Here is a 21124-nt window from a genome sequence, read left to right as displayed (position 1 = left end):
GTTATTACGTTTCAAATGAAAATAACTTGATAAAACTCAGTTTTTACAGAAGTCAAGATCACTCTACCAAATCTCATTCACAACTTGATCAAATATTGTTGAAGGTAAATAGAAAAATACATGTCAAAAAAATAAATAAAAAATGTATTTTATGAAAAATAAGTAGAAATAGTTGATGATAACACAAATATTTCTCCTGCCATTTGGATACCTTTTATTACTCTTGTCATTTTTTTAAACTTAATATTTTGTGTTTATGGTTGGTGATCTTTATTCAATGACACGGTACTTTTAAAAAATTATATATTCAGACGCCACGGTGAGTTTTCAAGAATTGCCTATAAGATACACTCCTTATTTTTAGCCTAAAATTACTTTACCCTATATGTATCAATCACTCAATTTCTCCCCCTAATCACGCTACTTCTTCTCAATTGTGCTCCGTCTCCAAAATTGAGTGAGATATTAAGGAAAAATCATATTAAGAGGCCTTTAAGTTTTTATAAAATTTGTAAACTAACAAAGAAAATTTGTTGTCTAAACAATAGATCAATCATTTAAGACGATAAAGAATAAGGAATTTCAAAAAAAAAAAAAAGACTTGGAAGAAGAGCACAAGAAATAAGTTGGTGGATTATCGATGTTGAGGTCTGAAACTCAAATTGAAATTTTGATTTGACTATCATCATAAACAAGAAAAAAAAAAGAGCATACACAACGTAATAGTTGAAGTTTTGAGCATGGATAGTGTCAAAAATATATACACCTTCGATCAAATTTCTGATCCGTTTAATGATAATTGTAGTTCATTCTATTAAGTAGCACTCATTAGTGAATATTTAAATAAATTATAAAAAATTAATATAATATATTGAATTAAACGAAAAGAAGACCAATGCATGAATGCTTTTGTGTTCATGTAGAGAAGATTGAAAAGGAAATTCATTATATTGTCAATGTATATAACTTAATTCCTATAGAAAAATAAATAAATTGAAGGATGAAAAAAATATACTAATTAATAAGAGAAGAAAATTATCATTATTTATGATCTTATTGATACAAAATAACTTTAAATAAATAATAAAAATTATATTGCAATAATTTTATTTATATACATTATCTGATATATAATAAATTTAATAATAAAATTTAAAGAAAATTTGGGCCTCCAAATTTTTTGGAGCCATGCCTCATTAGCCGAGCCTTAGAGCCGCCCATGATGACGAAACATGCATGTAGTTTAATTCAATGGTAAATGAAGAAACTAAGGCATATATAACATGCCGTGAATCCTTTTGAAAAAAGATGCTTTTAAGAATGTGGAATATTTTATTTTTTTCTGGTTTGATATTTTGGTTATATCGTATAAGATATTATGGATTTTATATAATCAAATAATTATATCCGAATTAGGAAAAAGAATCGTCATCTTATAAGGGAGTGACCAAACACTTATAATGTTTTATGGAAACATAGTAGTAACAAAATAAGCTTACATGACTTTGAAAACAAATATAGATACTATTGTTTAATGCTTTTGATTTCATTTATCGAGCATATACCAAAAATCAGGTGAGACATGATTATTTCTCCACTTTTACCAACATATGATGATGAAATTTTCATCTAACAATCTTGCCAATATCAAAAATTCAAACTTATGTACCAACATTACTGTGACAAACACTCTAGTATACCTGCAATTCAATTATATTGACTACAATTCACAGGTACGTAGATGTTAAAAGCACAATACTTAAAAGTATATTAATCATATAAACTCAACCACACAAATTAAAAGTTTGATTCAATTTTCACTTCTCTGAAATATTGCTGAGATGCTCCTCCGCGCTGATCAGGGGGCGGGGCTGCTCATGAAAAGCAATGCTTTAAATCGCTTATCGCCTATTTAAATTTCTGCTCAACAAGGTATAGAAATATTTAAGTTCTCCGTATATTCACATATATAATTATGAAATTTAGAAGTGAACATGATCTACAATCATATTAAATTTCGAATAATGCACATTAAACCATGGAAAATCGGTTAAAGGGAGAGGTTTTTAGCTCTCACCCTCCATCCTCTCCTTAATTTGCATGGGCGGAGCAATTTTAGGCGAAAATGATCCGATGCACACCCGCCCGTGCTTCTTTTGTCACTGAGCAATTAACTTTTTTTTTTCATTCGACACAACTCAAAATAATTATTCCGATATTACTAATCCAAAAAACAACGGGAGCCTCAATATTATTACAAATATAACTAATCATGCGAAATAAATGGTTCATAATTGGGAATTTCCCGGGTAATTGAAATCAAAAGGAACAATGGAAGCACAATAATCAATAGCCTGATTCATAGTTGAAGTAGACGCCGGCATTGAAGAAGAACTATTTATCATACTCAATTCATCACATCTCATATTTACTTTATTCTTCAATTCTTCCAATGCACTCACAAATTTTTCAAGTTCCTCAATCCCCATATCATCAGTCGATTCATTCCACCAGAATCCTCCTCCATCTCCATTATTACCATTCACCATCTTCGATTCATCAATAATCTCCTTTCTCTTCTTCTCCGTCTCCAATTCTCTACAGATCTGAGAATAGTATTCGTTGCTCTGTTGAACAAAGTTGAACTGATTATCGCCGGCAGATTCTTCTTCTTCTGATGATGATGACGATGATTTTCCGGTGAGGTACCGATCGATGACGGCGTCGGCGCTGGGATGACCGAAGGTGAATAAACGCTGTCGTTTCAAAGACTGAACCAGTATAGCAATTTCAGCACCGGTTAAAATGCAGAGTTCACTGGCTTTTTTGAAAAGACCTAAACGGCGTTTGCTGAAGGTAACGTGCCTACTGTTTTGATTTGCTATTGGTTTGATTGCGATTTTCCTCCGCCCTTGAGTTTTCTTAACGGTGACGGCGGGAGAGTTGACGGCGTTGGTATTATTAATGTTCATAGTGGGAGAAAAAGGTTAATTATTATGGCTGGTAAATTTGGGATTTATAATTTATAGAGATGGTATATAACATGTTTTTACATTGAAGAATCAGAGAAGATTTTATTTACAAGTTTTAATTGGAGTTGTAGGGAGGGATTGGGTTACAAATTTGGAAAGTATTATTATAGGAATAATAATAAGGAGTTAGTTTTCCTAAAATAGGAAAGGAAGAGAGTTATTGGGGGAACTTTCCTATATTTTGGGTACTAATTGGAAAATTAAAATCTCTTATAGGAAAAATGAATAATAAGAAAATATATGCATACGATTTTCTCGTAAGCTTAATCCTTTTTTCAAAAATTTATTAGGTTAAAAAAGTAATGATTTACAAAAACATGATTAGACCCCTTTAACGTTTAGATAGTTGCGCAATAGGCTTCTCAAGTTGTATAAAACTTAATATATGTTTGGTCATAAAATTTAAATATTATTTATTTTATTTTAAAATTTTAAAATTAAAATTGTGTTTGATCATATTTTTATAAAAAAATATTTAAAATTGAATGCATTTTAAATAATTATAATTTATACCTTCAATTTTTCAAAACTAGCAAAATTACTCAAATTTACAAATTTATCTATATCATACAATCAAATATATCATATATTTACATTACAAAACTTTAAAAATAGAGTCGAACTATCATTTGCAAGAAATAATTGCTCTATTTTTGACATGGTAATTAGGTGAATTAAACGGAACATACCTATCACTAAAAATAATCCAGTGGGTAAGTCGACACTCTCTAAGTTTACACATTTTATACAATTGCATCTCGGATAAAAGCAAACATTGATACATTGTAGAATAATTGAGGATTTGAGATAGTCAACAATAAAAGTATGAAACTAAGCTATAAGTCGGGGACTTTATAAGCCGAATGGTATAAATATAATTTATTAATTTAATTACTATTGAATTATCAGTTAGCCCGTTAAGTAAAAACCTTAAGAATCGATAACACGATAATTAAAAAAAATTAAAACCATTTCCAAAATTGTTAAAACAATAACCCATTTTCGATAAACCAATAATTTTTTTTTGGTTCGAGTTATCGATTTCAATTTTGAACAAGCCTAATTTTGCTATCACACTAATTGTTTTAAGAAAGTTAAAATCTATATATTACTTAAAAGGTTTAAAAATCATATTATAACAAAGTAAACTTTAAGTATTAGCTTAAAGCTCATATCTGATATATATATATATATATATATGAATTTAATATTTTCAGTATTGCTTAAGTTATTAATGACCAATCAAATATAACATTATTTTACGATACGAGTTCAGAGAGATTTATGCCTTTAGCGTTATTAAATACATCCAAAAGTAGGACCACTCTTAATTAATAGCAGGTACTGTTAATCAATTTGTTTATGGAGTCCCTGCATATTTAATTTGTCCAACGTTTTAAACATATGTATGCAAGATTCTAATATTCATCATAACATCCAAAAATAGGACCACTCTTAATTGGTTTTAATATTTGGAAGGAAAAACTGTGTGCATTATTGGAGACAACTTTTTTGTCAGTTTTTGAAAGCTCAAGGCCTATTTTTAATTACAAGAAAAGAAAAAGCATTAGCTAACCGGAAAAACAAAAAAGAGAAGCATAACTCACATCTATAAATTCATAGGATTCTATTTCTAGTTAGATATATATCACCAAACAAGCTAAAGGTAAGAAAAGTAAAAATAAATAAATAATGGAGAGAGGTTCAACTGCTAAGTTGGGTTTCTTGCTTATCCTTTTTCTTGATGCATCTTGCAAGTTCTTAACCTTATTTTCCTTCTTACAAGTTACATACATAAAGCAAATAAATTTACCACGTTTGTTGAGACATTTCCCATGTAATTGTAATTAAGTGTCAAATGAGTGGGTTTGGACTAAATTTGGACGAGCCAAAATGCCCGTGTTAATAAATGGATAAGTTGTTAACTCGTTCAAAATTACTTGAGTTGAAATGAGTTATGTCAAGATATACTAAACAAACAAAATTTAAGACCTTTGCAAGTATGGGCTTATGGCCTAGTTTGTGGAGACATATTCTCATGAAATGTATTTGTGAGTAAGGGATGAGCATGTCAAAATAAATTGAGTTAATAGATGGACAAGTTACTAATCCACTCAAAGGTTTTTGAGCTATGTTGGATTCTTACCAAGTTAAAAATTCATTATTTCTTTTCCTATTCTATAATTTATTTAATTACCAAATAAAACTTTTATTTTCTCGTAGTTCAAAACTTAAATCAACCCAACCTTCAAATAATCTGAATTGTATGGGTTAAACTGGACAAAATTAATAAATGGGGTCGGTTAATCAATAACTAGATGGGCCATTAACCCACCCTAGCTAGTTTAAGTGGATTTGCCGATTCATGTTTTCATGGACTAAGTAACAAAATGTGATTTTTTAAATTATTATAGTGGTTGCACGTTCAAGTGGGGAAGAGCAGGATTTGAAAGAAATGGCAATATTTGGAAGGAAGGTGAATGGAGTGTGTACTTGTGGGCCGTTTTCTGGGATATGCGGCGATGGCTGTGGGGATGAGTGTATTCCCGTAACTTTATGGGTGGTAATTTGTGCTTGATACATAAATACCTAAATAAATATAGATACTTGGATTTATTCCTTGTATCAAAATGTACTACTTTTAAATCCCTATGCTTGGTGTGTTTAACATCATATGTTTGATGTATCTGTAACTCTAAATAAATTGTGCTTCAAAATTGAAGGGTGTTGGACTCAGATTATATGTTTTTTATTTATTCGGTTTAAATTCAACCGATCGATCAACTGTATAGCAATCCTTTTAAAAAAAGGAGAAATTATTTAGTTAGACAAACACCTTTATTATATCTGCTTAATCTCTCTATACTTTAATTACATATACTCTAAACTAATTGGATGTACAGATACACGAAATTGATACCGAATATATAAATACATAAAACATGCGAAACTCACAAATACATTTTAAAATACATATACACAGGGAGAGAGGCTAGCGAGATATAGAGAGAGGCGAGCGAGAGAGTCTGTGTATCTCAAATACATGCAAATCACACTTGTATATAATATATCTGGAATAAATTACACCTAATTTGACCCACATGTATCTAAGATACATATATTTGAACCCGATTAGATACATGTATTTAGCAATGATACAAAGGTAATTTGTTAAACTAGTGTATCTGGACATAATTACAACCTAAACTAGTGTGATTTGTGTTGTTTTCTTAAAAAAAATAAAAGTGCTTATGCCTTGGGAGTAACAATTAAGTAGAGCTACTAAAAAAAAAGTATGGTCCAATCCAATTCAGTTCAATCCCAGCTAGGTTAAGAATCTCAATCCAGCCCAACCCTTCATTTTAAAGAGTTTCCAAAATGCTAGTCCAATCCAACTTTTAAGTGTAATGGAAAGGTTTGAAATGTGTTTTGTAAACTCATTCGTTAGAGAAAAGGTCCTTCTGATCTACAAACCGAAAAAAAAAAAGAGTTTCAAGTAGCAAACTGGTGAATCAATTACCTCTTCTTCTCCATTTTTTATATTATTATTATTATTGTGATTATGGTATTGAAGGGGTATAATGGTGGCTGGTCGATGTATATATGGCTAATGTGTATAATAGTGGCATATACATTAATTATAGATATACTGATTATATAATGTGTATTATGTTGAAATATTGATCGTGATTGACTATTTGCACCACATGATGGATAAGGCCGTCAATATAATAATATTGGCACTTTCACTTCAACAAGTCACAATTCAAGTTCAAATTTAATTCCACTCTCCACCTATATTTTCTCAAAAAACCATGAACATCAAAATAAAAGATGGAAAAGTCAATACAATACTACTGAGAAGTTTTATTTGGAGGCACTCATCAAACACATGATTATTTTTTTTTAAATATTTTTTCCACCCCTTGTCTGGAGTCCATGTAGTCCTGACTAAATTTGGATTGCGCATTGACCCCTTCAGGGGTGACACTCTCAACATGATTTTTTTCATACCCAGGGGCTCGAACCCGAAACTTCTAGTTAAAAATGAAAAATTTCTATCACTGCACCACAATCCATGTTGGTAAACACATGATTGATCTTACCATTGAACAAGACTTTTATTAGGTTAAGCTTTTTGATCATATAAATCCTATCCACAAGGCTTGTTCAGTTAGCATCAAAATGGCAAAATAAACAATAGACAAGTCAATTCTTTGGAGGTCCCAATTAAATCCATAAACTATCCTATATAGTTTTAACTGAAGTACGCCTTATTTCCACGACACTTCCATAATAAATGACTAGATTCTATTAATTTGACTAGATTGAAGCCAATTAAGACTCAGTCATTCGCACGAATGCCCTATTTCGGAGTAGTCTTTAATTTTTGTCTTTTAATATCTTAAGCAGCAAAAGAGTGTTTGAAAATATCTTCGACATCCAAAGGAACAAAATTTTTTTTGCAAGAAACTAATACAAGACATAACTTAATCACTTCGTACAGAACTTCATAAAGTTTCACAACTCATAAAGTTATGCCATAACTTATTCCTACAAAACCTTTATTATAACTTTACACTAGACAAAAATTCTCTAAACATATGTCTTGCGAATGAGATACTGCACAATGTCTGACAATATGCCTTGTAAAATTAGGTCATAGTTAAGTATACTTTGACCCACAATTTTTCATTAAATGAGAAATAGAGACAAAACTTAAAGACCACGATTTGAGGGTAAAAAATTAAAAATTATTCCAAAATAGAGACAATCTGTGCAAAAACTTGATTGAGACATTGTTAGTATTAGGTCAGTTTTTTTTATCATATAAAGCCTCCTCTGAAAGATTGTTTAGCTACATCAAAATGGCAAGTTTAGTAGTAGGAGGGGGAGGCAAATACAGAGACTACTTGAGTAATGAAGAGCTCAAAAACACCAAATGGAGAAATGGACCTCCTACTTATGATGTTGTTGATAAGCTCTTTGAACAAGAAAGAACTCATGTATCTTCTCTTTTTCATCCCTTTCCACTCTACCCACTCATGTAGTTCCCAAATTTTAGAAGTTCAATGTTATACTAATAGATACTGAATTTACCTTTTTATATCTCTAGGTATGGCCTGAAGGATCAGTTAAAGAAAAAGTAAAGAGGCTACTGGAGACTTGGGAAATAGAATTAGTTCACAAAATAGATCCTAATTGATATGTTCAGCAACCCACCAACCCATTTCAGAAGCTGCAAATTTCTGACTCTTAGCCCACAACTCCAGAAGTTGCACACCATTGTTGAAGTCATCAGCCACCATCCATGAAGCTCTATTGTTGAATGAAAAATTCAGCCACCAACCATATTTTTAAGGTTAGAAATAGAGCCTTATGTTTCACTTGTAAATTAACACACACAAAAAAAAATCAATCCAGAGAAATTGAAATACAATCCAGGAAGAGATTGTGAGAAAAAGAGAGAGTGTTTGGTGAGGTTTTTGTAGAGAGAAATTGTTGGTGTAAATTCTTTATAGTTCTATTCTTGTGAAATAGAGTTGTTCTTTTTCCTAAATATTCTTTATAGTAATTAGAGAATCACAACAAGTGGTATCAGAGCCTTTCATTCTGTGTTCGTCGACAGATACCGAAACACGAAAATTTCAAGTTGGAGCTGCATTTCTTCGAAAATGTTATCGTTGGTTTCTATTGAGAGGAAGAAGAGAGTGAACAGTACCTTCCACATCTTCCAACTCCAACCAATCAGAAGCGGCCACGTGGAGCCATTTTCTTGTTCAGTCACCTTGCCATGTAGACACCATGTCACGCCTAGTCAGCACCACAATTACCATAAAATTTTTAAAATTTATGAAATAAACCCTGGAGTTACTAAAATTATAGTTCTGCCCCAAACGTTAAGTATATTTTCAATTTAACCCCAAAAGTTTGGTGTAAATTTGAAAATTATGTGGAGACCCAATTTTGACCCAAGAAAAGTCTATCCTACCATTTTTCATCATTTCAAATGCGTTGGTGAGTTCCATTTGGTGAGATAATGCTCCAAAAATTTGATTAAGCCATTTTAAAGATATAATGGAAGAGTCGTCATCATCATCTGGAGCTATGATAAAGCTTACTTGTAACATCCCCTAAAAACGTTGTATACGATGTTTCAATTTTTGCCTAAACATGATACAGCCTCTGTATTTTGGTCATAACTTTTCATAGGAATATCCAAATTGAGTGATTCAAATTTTTGAGTAACCACAAGATCATTACCTACAACATTTATGAAGACCATATTTTAAGATTCGGAGGTTAAGTAGGTCAAATAAATTAATCTTTGTAAGGTAGGATGCTGTGACGGAAATGAGTGTTTATAGAAGAAAATTCATATCTCATTGTAGGTTTATCCAAATTGGTTGATTCTTGAACGATATGAAACTAGACTTCCATATCTACAATTCTTATGAAGACACCAAATCCTAATAAGGAATTTATCTTATTCAAACGTAGCTCCCAAAAAGAGTATTCTGTCAAAGATAACTCATTTCACCTACCATAGAAAGATTTAGATACATTTGACATCACTCATGACATAAATTGTCCTCCATTTAACATCATCCATGACATCAATATATTCCACTAAATTTTCAGATTTTTATTTATAATTATTTTATTTATTGTTAGGTCCTCTTTCCCACCTATAAATACCCACCTTATTTCCTCATTTTATTCATCAAGCTTTCTCAAGCAAATCTTCTCTCTATACACTTCTTTACACATTCTCAAATATAGTTTTAGTTCTTAGTAGTGAAGAAATACTATTCGGTAATTCATATATTCCGGGTAGTACACAAAACGTTCCGGCAAGGAGAGAAGCTAGGACTCAAGAGTGGTCATTAAGTCTTCCGGTACCAACTAAAGCTTCGGTTTCCAGATATGTAAGGCTTCAATGAGAGTATTTCTTCCACTCTCATGTCTAAATTATTTTGATTATATGATAAATTATATTTATTTTCTTTAAGCTCTACTCTAAGTTATGTGGGTATTTATCCATGGGTTCTTCCACCCATGTAGTCCAAAAACTCTTTCAATTAAGTCTCTTGATTTCAAGTAATATTTTCTTATGGTAATTCTTAATTTTACTTAATAGTATGAATCATGGTTAAACTAATGATTATTGCTCTATTTAGATGCAACATAATTTCATATGTATGAATTGATGGTTTACAAGTAATTCCTCTATTTATCTATTTAAAGGTTCTTGAAATTCATGGTGGGTTGTTTAAAGCATGATTTTTAATTAATGGATTTCAAAGTATTTATGTATATTTATTTACATACATATTTGCAAGTTGAAGTGATTTGAACCCACCTAGTTTTACTATGTTTTTAATAAAGTTTGACTTGAAAGCTTTGACTCCAAATAAATGTTTATGAAAGCAATATCTATGATCAAAAAGGGAGTCTTATGAAATAAAAGAATGATCAAATGATATATGGATTCTTTATGCAATAAGGACAATTCTTGCATATTTGAATTATCAAATGTTTTAATGAGCTATTCTACCAAATATGATGTTTGAATTCTCAAATTATGCTATGAATATTTTGAAGTATTAAACTATTCCGTGGGATTGACTTAGCACCGAATGAGGCATTGAGGTGGGATTCGGTAAGGGAATCCTAGTAGCAACCCCTTGTCTCATTAACTATGTGCCAACATAGGAGCCCTTGTAGGCTTAGGCTAATGGATCCATAAATAGCCCTTAAAGTTAAAGTTAAAGAAATGAATGAAGTTGACGGAGTTCTACCTGGCAAGTAGTCTCCCCGGCCAACGTAGGGGGTTATGTTGGATTCCATGTAATAGCTCGCATGGTCTTAAATATCGATTATGGTTAATTTCCCACAAAATAAATGTTTTAAAGGATATATATATGATTTATTATGCATACATTAAATTATGTTCCATATTACATAATTGTTTTAATGTTTTCTTAATGTTCATGCATCCTTACATACTTAGTACATTCAAAGTACTAACGCATACTCTTTTGCCTACATGATATCACCATGTAGGGATCAGTGCTCCTCCTCATTCTCCTCCACGTGGCTAGTTGATATTCCATTGAAGACTACTTTTGGTGAGTTCCCATGTTCCGGGAACAATACTCCTTTATCTTTCTAGTTTATGATATGTTAAGATATTTTACTATGGAATTTCTTCTATTATGATTGAGGGTGAGCTAGGGACTTGTCTTAGCCCCGTTAAATCTAATAGTTAGAGGTATTGTTGGACATATGTAAGTTGAAGATTTATTATGATTTTCGCTTGTTTATTTATCATCATTACCTATGAAAGGCTAAAAGAATGCTAAGAGGCTTGTTTGAGGTACTTTCGGGTTCCTCATTCGCCATGTCACGTCTAGGCCCTAGGCTTGGGTCATGACATTACTGCCACAAATTACATATTGTGAAGACCTCAGATGGAAGATCTCTTCAGTTGTAAAGATATGTATGATCCCATAGAAAAAAAGGAAAGAACCCCGATTCCACCAAAGAAGCAGAGGGAAGAAATTAAACAGGAAAACTATCGATCAAATTCGATAATGGATTGACAATAGCGTTTTTCATCATGTTGCATAAGAAACAGACGCATATGCCCTCTGGATAAAGTTAGAAGGGATGTATCAAGCCAAGACCGCTTGGAACAAATCCCTATTGATGAGGCATTTGGTAAATTTGAAGTTAAAGCACGAAAGTTCAGTTGCCGAGCATATCAGTGAGTTTCAAAGCTTGATAAATCAATTATTGTCTGTTGACATGTCGCTCGGAGGTGAGATACAAGCTTTACTACTTATTAGTTCTCGTCATGATAGCTAGGAGACGCTAGTAGTCTCTCTCAGTAATTCAGCTCCTAGTAGAAATCTGACCATGTTTATGGTCAAAAATGTCTTATTTAATAAAGAAGCCAGAAGAAAGGACATCGATCATGATGAGTCGCATGTCCTTATTATAGAAAAAGGGAGATGACAAGGAAGAAGTCAAGATAAGGGGAGAGACAGAAGCAAGAATAGGGAAAAATCCACAGATGGTAGGAAGCCATCATATGAGTGCTACCACTGTGGAATAAAGGGTCATTTAAAGAAGAACTGCAAAAAATTGTAGAAGGAGAATGGACAATCGAAGGAGAAGGATGGAGATGCATTAGTCACAACCCACGGAGAGGTAGCCATTTATTCCATCCAAGAAGAGACATACCTTCATGTCTCAAGTCAAGAAGACAACGAATGAGTGGTAGATACTGCAGCATCATACCACGCCACATTTCGAAAAGATTTCTTCACAACATACAAAGCAAGAGACTTTGGAGCAATGAAGATGGGGAACACTTATTCTTGTGAGATAGTTGGAATTGATGATATCAAAATACAAATAAATGTCGGGAGTACAATGATACTAAAGGATGTATGTCATGTGCCAGATTTTTGGCTAAACCTAATATCAAGTATAGCTCTTGAAAAATAGGGTTATGAAAGTCATTACGGAAAAGGCACATGAAAATTGCTGCAAGAAGTTATAGTTCTCGCTTGAGGATATATTTGTGGCAACCTATATAAAACTCATGTGAAAATATGCTCAGATAGTCTCAATGTTATGAAAAAAGAGGTGTCTCAAAACCTGTGGCACCAGAGACTTGGTCACGTGAGTGAAAAAGGGATATCAATTCTAACAAAAAAGCAGCTTATCAGAATGAACAAGAATGTTGCTTTAGACCCTTCTAATAATTGCTTATTCAGAAAGCAAAATAGAGTCTCATTTACATTTTGTTAAACCAAAAGATCAGAGTTACTCAGTCTAGTATACTCTGATATTTGTGGTCCCATAGAGGAGAAATCACTTGACGATAATAGGTATTTTCTGACTTTAGTGATGCTTCACGAAAAGGTGGGTGTACTTCTTAAAGACAAAGGACCAGGCTTTTGACTATTTCAAGATATTTCATGCCATGGTAGAGCGTGAAACGGGAAAGAAATTAAAATTTCTTCGCTCAGATAATCGAGGTGAGTATACTTCCAAGGAGTTAGATTCTTATTTCAAGAGATAAGGGATTCGACATGAGAAGATAGTCCCACACACTAGACAATAAAATATATTAAAAATCCCATAATGTCTCCTGAAAGAAGTTCTAGTGCCCAGAAAGTTAATCCAAATCCATTACCAATGCAGTTTACCACAAATAGCATGAGGGAGCATGAAGCAGTACTAGAAGCAAAACAAAAAGATGTTCGGCAGGGGGAGGCACAAACCCTTCTAGAAGCTACAGAACCATCACAAGGGAATGATGATGTTACACCTTTTGAAGCCAATAATCAACAATTTTATCAATCTAAACGAGGTCGGATCACTTGACTGTAAGGAGAGGAGCTCTGCCCCTACTTCAATTAAAGTTCGCCCCCCTTTTTCCTCTAAAGCCCCTCGCTCCACTCATTTTTGAACTTCCAATCAGACCTGACTGAACTTGGAACAACATAGATCAAAGGGTCGTTCATTAGCCCTACTAGTCAAATACAGGAAAAAGAGGGATGAATTTCAACCTTTCTTTTTTAGGTCTTAGGATAGCTTTTTTTCCTTTTAAAAAATCTAAAATTCAATAAAAAAGAAATAGAAGATTGGAAAATGCCCCATACAAACTATCTGATCAAGTTTTCTTTTTCCTATCACAGGCAGTTCCTCTGACATTTTCTTGCAATCTTCCTCCCAATTAAATCCTGTTGATTAGGTCTTCTGGATCACCTGATAATCTTCAACTCGATACTCAGAATCTAAAGAAATTCTGCTTACTGAAGATGGAGAACTAGAGAGTTTCCATGAAGCTATATCTCATAAGGATAAAGAAAATGGCTAAAATCAATGACCGAAGAGATGAACTCTTTACAGAAAAACAACATTTATGAAATTGTGAAACTTCCACAAAGAAAAAAGGCACTTAAAATCAAATGGGTATTCAAGCTCAAGAAAGTTGCCAGCGGAAAGATGGTTTAGTCAAAGGATTCCTACAGAAAAAGGGAATTTACTTTGATGAAATATTTTTGCCAGTTGTAAAATTGACTTCAATTCATATCATCCTTTGATTGATAGCCAGTTTGAAAGTAGAGCTTGAACAAATGGATGTCAAGACAACATTTCGTCAATGGTGATCTAAATGAAGAAATCTATATGGAGCAGCCGAAAGGTTTTGATGTTTACAAAAAAGAAAACCTCATCTATAAGCTTACGAAAAGCTTATATGGCTTGAAGCAAGCACCGAGGTAGTGGTACAAGAAGTTTGACTCATTCATGGTAAGTCAAGGATATAAAAGGACTACTTCAAATCCTTGTGTTTACATTGAGAGATTTTCGAATGATAATTTTCTTATACTTCTACTTTATGTGGACGACATGTTGATCGTCGTACAAGATACAATAAAAATTAGACAGTTAAAGAAAGAACTAAGTCCTTTGAAATGAAATACTTAGGTCCAGCTCAACAAATTATGGGATTGCAGATAACTCGAGATAGGAGAAACAAGAAGTTATGACTATCTCAAGAAAATAATATTGAACGGGTGATTAAACGTTCAATATGAGTAATGCCAAATCGATAGGTGTTCCTTTGGCAAATCACTTCAAGTTGAGAAAGAGGTCATGCCCCTTATCCAAGAATGAGATTAAGGAGATGTCCATAATTCCATAATCTTCAACAGTTGGAAGTTTGATGTATGCCATGGTTTGCACGAGGCCAGATATTGCATATACGGTAGGTGTGGGGATTTGTTTTCTTTCTAACCCTTGAAAAAAACATTGGGAGGCAGTTAAGTGGATTTTCAATTATCTTAAGGGTACTTCAAAATCAAGTCTGTGCTTTATGGGAGCTGATCCAGTCTTGGAAGGCTATACAAATTTAGATATGGCTAGAGATCCTAATAGTAGAAAATCAACTTCAGAATATCTTTATACTTTTCCAGGGGGAGCTGTATCATGGCAGTCAAAATTACAGAAGTGTGTTGCACTATCCATAACTCAAGCAGAGTATATTTCTATAGCGGAAGTTGGTAAAGAAATATTGTAGTTAAAGCGGTTTCTCCAAGAACTAGAGATGAATCAAACTGAGTATAAGATACATTGTGATAGTCAAAGTGCTATTGATTTAAGCAAAAACTTAATGTATCATTCTTGGACAAAGGATATCGACATTCGCTATCACCGGATACGCGAGGTGATGAATCAACAACTGTTGAAACTAGTGAAGATCTATATGAAGAAGAATCCAACAGACATATTGACAAAGGTGGTCACTCAAAAAAATTTAGAGCTGTGCAGAGACATAGTTGAAATAACTTTCATATAGTAGCTGTGTTGGAATGCAGCTGAAGAAGTAAAATTGATATGTTCAGCAGCCCACCAATCCATTCTAGAAGCTACAAATCTCTGACTCTTAGCACGCAATTTTAGAAGGTGTACACCATTGTTGAAGGCATCAACTACCATCATTGAAGCCTCCATTGTTGAATGAAAAATTCAGCCACCAACCATATTTTTAAGGCTATAAATAGAGCCTTATGTTTCACTTGTAAATTAATATAAAAAAATTAAACCAGGAAAAGATTGTGAGAAGAAGATAGTGTTTGGTGAGGTTTTTGTAGAGAGAAATTATTAGTGTAAATTTTTTGTAATTCTATTTTTGTAAAATAGAGTTATTTTTCTTGCTAAATATTCTTTATAGTGATAAGAGAATCACAACACTAATGATATGAAATCTATTGATCCAACAAAGTTCAAGAAGAGTCTCAATGGTACTCTTTTGTTACATTTTGTCTCATTGCCTTCATTATTATAATACGGGGGGGGGGGGGGGAAAGAGTAACCTAGGTCGCTTTATTTGAAGACAAGTTTTGATGAGATTTATTAACGTATAATTTTCAGAATCAGAAGATTTATGTTGGGATTAGTTCTCCTAGTATTATTTCTTAGTGAATGTTTGGTTTGCTGTATTCAAAGCATTATGCAATATTTCTAAGAATAAGTTGTTTGTTTACAAAAATATCCTTCATAACTGTAAAAGATGTGACAAGTGGGATTTGAGGGGGTATTTTTTGTCATTTTTAACCTTTTTATCCAGGATAAGTTATCCCAGGATTATTATTCCACTCAGAGGCCAGGATAAATTATCCAGTATGAATTATTAATCCTGAAATAAGTTGTCCAATATTTTATAACCAAATGGGGGATTAAGGAGTACTAAAAATTTATCTTAAGATTATCTCCCTTTATCCGTACACCAAACGTGACCTAAATGTAAGAGTTATTCTTATTAGAAAAGAACGCTTGCTATATATATATATATATATATATATATATATATATATATTTGAGCATTGTCTCCTTGTGGTCTTTTGATTTTGTCATAGGTACATATGCCAGTAGAAAATGTAGAGAACTTCTATTGTGAGATAACAGAAGTCTATAATAGACGGCATTAACTTATTTGGATTGAGATGTAATTATTATTATTATTGTTATCGTTTGTTCCTTGATTGTGTTGTTGCTTCTCAGTGTTCTTTCAAGACATGACCATTTGGAGAATTTTCTCTAATAATTTTTATAGGAAGGAAAGGGCTAACACCGGAAGAAGCTATAAAGCTTGGTGGTGGCTATAACATATTCCTACAAACTTCATTACCAGAGGTTGAAGGGCGTTGGGCCCTTGGATTGGGCCTTGACTGCCACTGGAATGCAGGAAACGGGCAAGGAGGCACTGTCCAACCTCCCCAACTAGGCTGCCACCTCGGCTGCCACTGTGATGATGGGCCTTGATGACGTGGCTGCCACTGGTGCTGCTGATATGGCGGCTGACTTAGACTGGGTCCACTTGGGCTTTGTTGAGCTGCCTTTTTCTTGCCATTTGATTTTGAATTGTTCCTGTTTTTATTATTTTTGTTTCTTTTGTTGCTAGCAGGGGAGTCATTCGAATAGGAAGAAGGTACGACAACCATGGCAGCACTATCAGCCCAACTTTCAGACACACCATTTTCATGAGCTTGGCGAACCTTTATGGTATGCTCAACCATTTTCAACCTGGAACGACAACTTTCAAAGGGGGGCAATGTCTCTTGATTTTGTATAAAATCCACCGTACCACTATACGCCTCCGGGAGCTAGTAAGACGTAAAACCAGGCGACTATTAGTCACCGGAGCATCAACATCAGCCAACCTGTCCGCCAGAGATTATAAATAATTACAATAACTGTCAATTGAGGTAAAACCTTCAAAAACAGCATTCGTAAAGTCCTCCTCGAGATGGGTGGCTCGGGAGGCTTTATTATTTGAAAAAGTGATTCAAGATGGTTTCACGCGCCCTCTGCTGTGTCATTGCATTTGAGGATAGCTAGAAGAAGATTAGGAGCAATGGTAGTGTAAATCCATTGCAATATAACAGCGTCCAAACGCTTCCAAAGAGCCAGATCAGCCGACTTGGTCGTAGATTTGGCAGCCAAAGCCGACGCTTCCGTGGGTGGAACCAAATGATCATAAAGATCATAAACCCTAGCAAGATTGATGAACAAAGTAGCCCAAGAATGATACAAGCCTTGCTCATTGTCTAATATTATGGGTATGAGAGACTTAATATTAGTGACGGTGAGAGCGAGATGAAATTTGGGCGAATCTGCCATGAGAAGAGATGAAAGGAGATAGAAAGAAGAAGAGATGAGGCTAGGATTAGGAGATCGTACTAGTCTGATACCATGAAGGAAGTGAATTTCTTGCTTAATTTCATTGAACTTGGTCAATAGATACAAATTACAAGATATGCTAAATACAAAGATTGATACTAATAGTTAAAACTAAGGAACCTAAATATATGTTTGCTATAAATACAAAAGTACAATATTAATTAGAATATATTCAAAATATATTATTAAAGGCATAATATATTTTAACATATTCTAACAGATCCATATTTAAACTAAGATTCGCGATCGAAGTCCTCCATGTTTATTCAGGACCACCAGAAATTGTGTACAAATTTAAGCATTGGGGTTACATGGAAGGTCCATTTAAAGGACATGTTTCAACTGGACAACTTGTTGAGCTCTTTGGGATTGGCATTTTTGAAGTACTTACCAAAAAAACATCTTCCTGTCTTTAATTCTTTTTTAAAAAAATTATATTTTAAAATTAATTGAATTATGTTGTGTTGTGAAACAGTTGGACAAAGAGAATAACAAGATTGTTAAGGCAGAGTTCTTTTTTTGATAGAGGAGAATTGCTTGGGCCACTTATGAAAGAAGAAAGAAATGGTGAATCCACAAGTGAGATGGCATTGGATGCATCAAAATGCCCTTTCATGAAATAAAATAAACTACTAGCAACAACTTTCAAGATTTGTTGTTACATGATACATTTGAACGTGTGATAAAAGTCTATGGTCATGTTTAAGTTTAATAGAAATAGGTGCAAAAGTGTATTTTTCCTTTTGAAGTTTATTAATGTTTCTTCAACAGTCAAGTAAAGATTCATTAGTCGCCTTTCTTAGAGAGTGTTTTAAATAAACAATAGTTGTGGTGGAGTCATTATACAAAAAAAAAATTTTAGTGGCAATTAATTAATGACAATTAGCACTCTTTGTAAATGTTCCTAAAGCCTATAGCGATATTGGATCCAATGACAATTAACTAGTGCTGGTAAATAATTTAATATTTTTTGTTAATTCGTATATTTATTATCGCTAAAAGTTGTTTTTACTGTAGTGAGTGGTAAATATTTCTTCATTCTTAACCAAAAGTATCAGATTCTAGTCCAAGTCAACTTTATTCGGAAGCGTTTTACTCTAATGTGGGACTTCCTGCACAACTTTTATGTCCCGTAGTTGACATACACATATGTAGATTGTCCTTCTTTGTATTCTATCACTATGATCTGCCTCTCCTCTATGACAAGCGTGGATTTCAATTTAATTATGGCCTAATACAGATACGAACCACGAACGAAAACCCCCCAAAAAATCCATTATGTTTTGAGAGTCAAAGAATGTCTTCTTTAATTAAGATTATTTATACAATTTAAAATTACTTTAACTATAAAAAATAATTACTGGTAACACTTTTCATCATTTCATCTAGTTTTGTACATGTTTAAAATTAAATTGTACAAAAAAAGAGAAGAAAGAAAATTATTTGGATTAACATGAAGTTTCTAATGATTTGACCATCTTACTAACTTTGAACCTTACTAATATTGTATTTGAAATAGAGTAACTTCACTACTGTAGTTGTAAAATAGACTATAATACATAAATTAATCCCCACCTATTTCATAACCCAAGACTATTCAAACTTACATACATTAATATATATCCAATTGCATTATTCAAATTAAGGAACCACAACCCTAATACCTTTTCCCATACATTTTTACAACCTTAGTAATTACTTCATGTGTTCTGTTTTAAAATACCAATATCACAATATGTATATCTGTTGTAAAATAATATATGTCCATGTTATCTACCATCACAATTTATTTCCATTATATCTTATCCACCACAATAATTTGTTTTCACTATATCCTGTTTCTAGAGCGTTCAAAATGGGTTTGGCCCGTGAGGCCGGCCCAACTTAACCCTTGAATTAAGTGGGGTTGATTTAGGAATGAGTCTTTTTAGTCCAACCTCATTTGGTCCGTCAGCCTCATGGGCTCAATCCGCGAGCCTCAAAGGATGGCCTGTGGATCATGAATTTTAAGAATAATTATTACATATATTTTAAGTAGTGTTTTATTTTATTAAACTTTTGAATTTTTGCCCTTTACTGCTATTACCGCCTTCTGTTTCTTAATTTCTTGGTGTTTATTTTTAGTTCAAGAATTTGCTTTTCCGATCACTCTGTCATATCGAATTGTGAGTTTTCCATTGTCATATATCCTGCTAGTGATTTTGAGATAGAATTCCAGATTTCTGCAGAAGCTCTTCTTCGACACCATTCTTGTGCCGCTGCAAATTTGTTCCTCTCCTCTGCCATACAGTGGTGTACAGATCTGTATTTCCGGTAACGAACAACCGCTGCAACTAAACTAATTACGCCGACGTGAATATTATTCCGACGTGAGCAGTATTTTCCGGCGGCAACCAGGTTCATTTCTACCGGAGTTGGTACCTCCGGTTTTTATATCTTTATATTCTATCCTTTGTTCATATACTTGTAGTTACATTTTGTCGATTTTAAATCCCCAAATAATTTATTAGTTCATACACATTTTCGTGGCTTTGGATAGTGATGATAGACTAGGGTCATGTTCTCGCTCATGGACGGGGACGAGGGTAAGGAGAGGTAAGTGGGTTAAAGGAGCGTCTAGACTGAGAATAGGTTCTTGGAACATTGGGACGTTAACGGGCAAATCCATAGAACTGGTTAAGATTCTAAAGAAGAGGAAGATTAATATAGCCTGTGTCCAGGAGACAAAATGGGTCGGCTCTAAAGCTAAGGAGGTAGACGGGTATAAGCTTTGGTTTTCTGGTAAATCGAAGTATAGAAATGGGGTAGGCATTTTAATAGACAGTGATTTAAGGGATCAGGTGGTGGAGGTTAGGAGAGTCAATGATAGGATGATGTCGATTAAAATGGTCGTTGAAGGGATCACGTTGAACGTTATTAGTGCTTATGCGCCGCAAGCGGGCCTATGCGAGGAGGATAAGAGGCGCTTTTGGGAGGAGTTGGACGAGTTAGTGGGAGGCATACCACCTACTGAGAAGCTTATCGTGGGAGGGGATTTCAATGGGCACATCGGATCTATTTCGGGAGGGTATGATGATGTGCATGGGGGCTTTGGCTTTGGGGACAGAAATGGAGGAGGAACCGCACTATTGGATTTCGCAAGAGCTTTCGGGTTAGTGATAGCCAACTCGAGTTTCCCAAAGAAGGAGGACCACTTGGTAACCTTCCGTAGTTCAGTGGCTAAAACTCAGATAGATTTTTTACTCCTCAGGAAGGATGATAAGGGTTTGTGCAAAGACTGTAAGGTCATCCCGATCGACAACCTTACAACCCGACATAAGCTCTTAGTG

At 33.6% G+C, this 21124-nt stretch overlaps 1 protein-coding gene and 1 pseudogene across 1 annotated transcript; one reads left to right on the top strand and one right to left on the bottom strand.

The window, feature by feature from the left end:
- Nucleotides 1-2046: 2046 nt before the first annotated feature.
- On the bottom strand, nt 2047-3132 carry LOC129903175 (agamous-like MADS-box protein AGL62). The gene has a single exon (XM_055978677.1). The coding sequence runs from the start codon at nt 2970-2972 to the stop codon at nt 2289-2291; it is 684 nt and encodes a 227-aa protein (XP_055834652.1). The 5' UTR covers nt 2973-3132; the 3' UTR covers nt 2047-2288.
- A 4768-nt stretch (nt 3133-7900) lies between these two features.
- Nucleotides 7901-18418, top strand: LOC129903554 (pathogen-related protein-like; annotated as a pseudogene).
- Nucleotides 18419-21124: the final 2706 nt, after the last annotated feature.

The sequence above is a fragment of the Solanum dulcamara genome, chromosome 9 (genome assembly GCF_947179165.1).
Source record: "Solanum dulcamara chromosome 9, daSolDulc1.2, whole genome shotgun sequence".
In the NCBI taxonomy this organism is placed as follows: domain Eukaryota; kingdom Viridiplantae; phylum Streptophyta; class Magnoliopsida; order Solanales; family Solanaceae; genus Solanum; species Solanum dulcamara.
The sequence above is the reverse complement of the archived record's forward strand: the minus strand, read 5'-3'. Positions and strand labels throughout refer to the sequence as shown.

Excerpts from the sequence above, each read along its gene's own strand:
- LOC129903175 (XM_055978677.1), bottom strand. The coding sequence starts at position 2,972 with ATGAACATTAATAATACCAACGCCGTCAACTCTCCCGCCGTCACCGTT.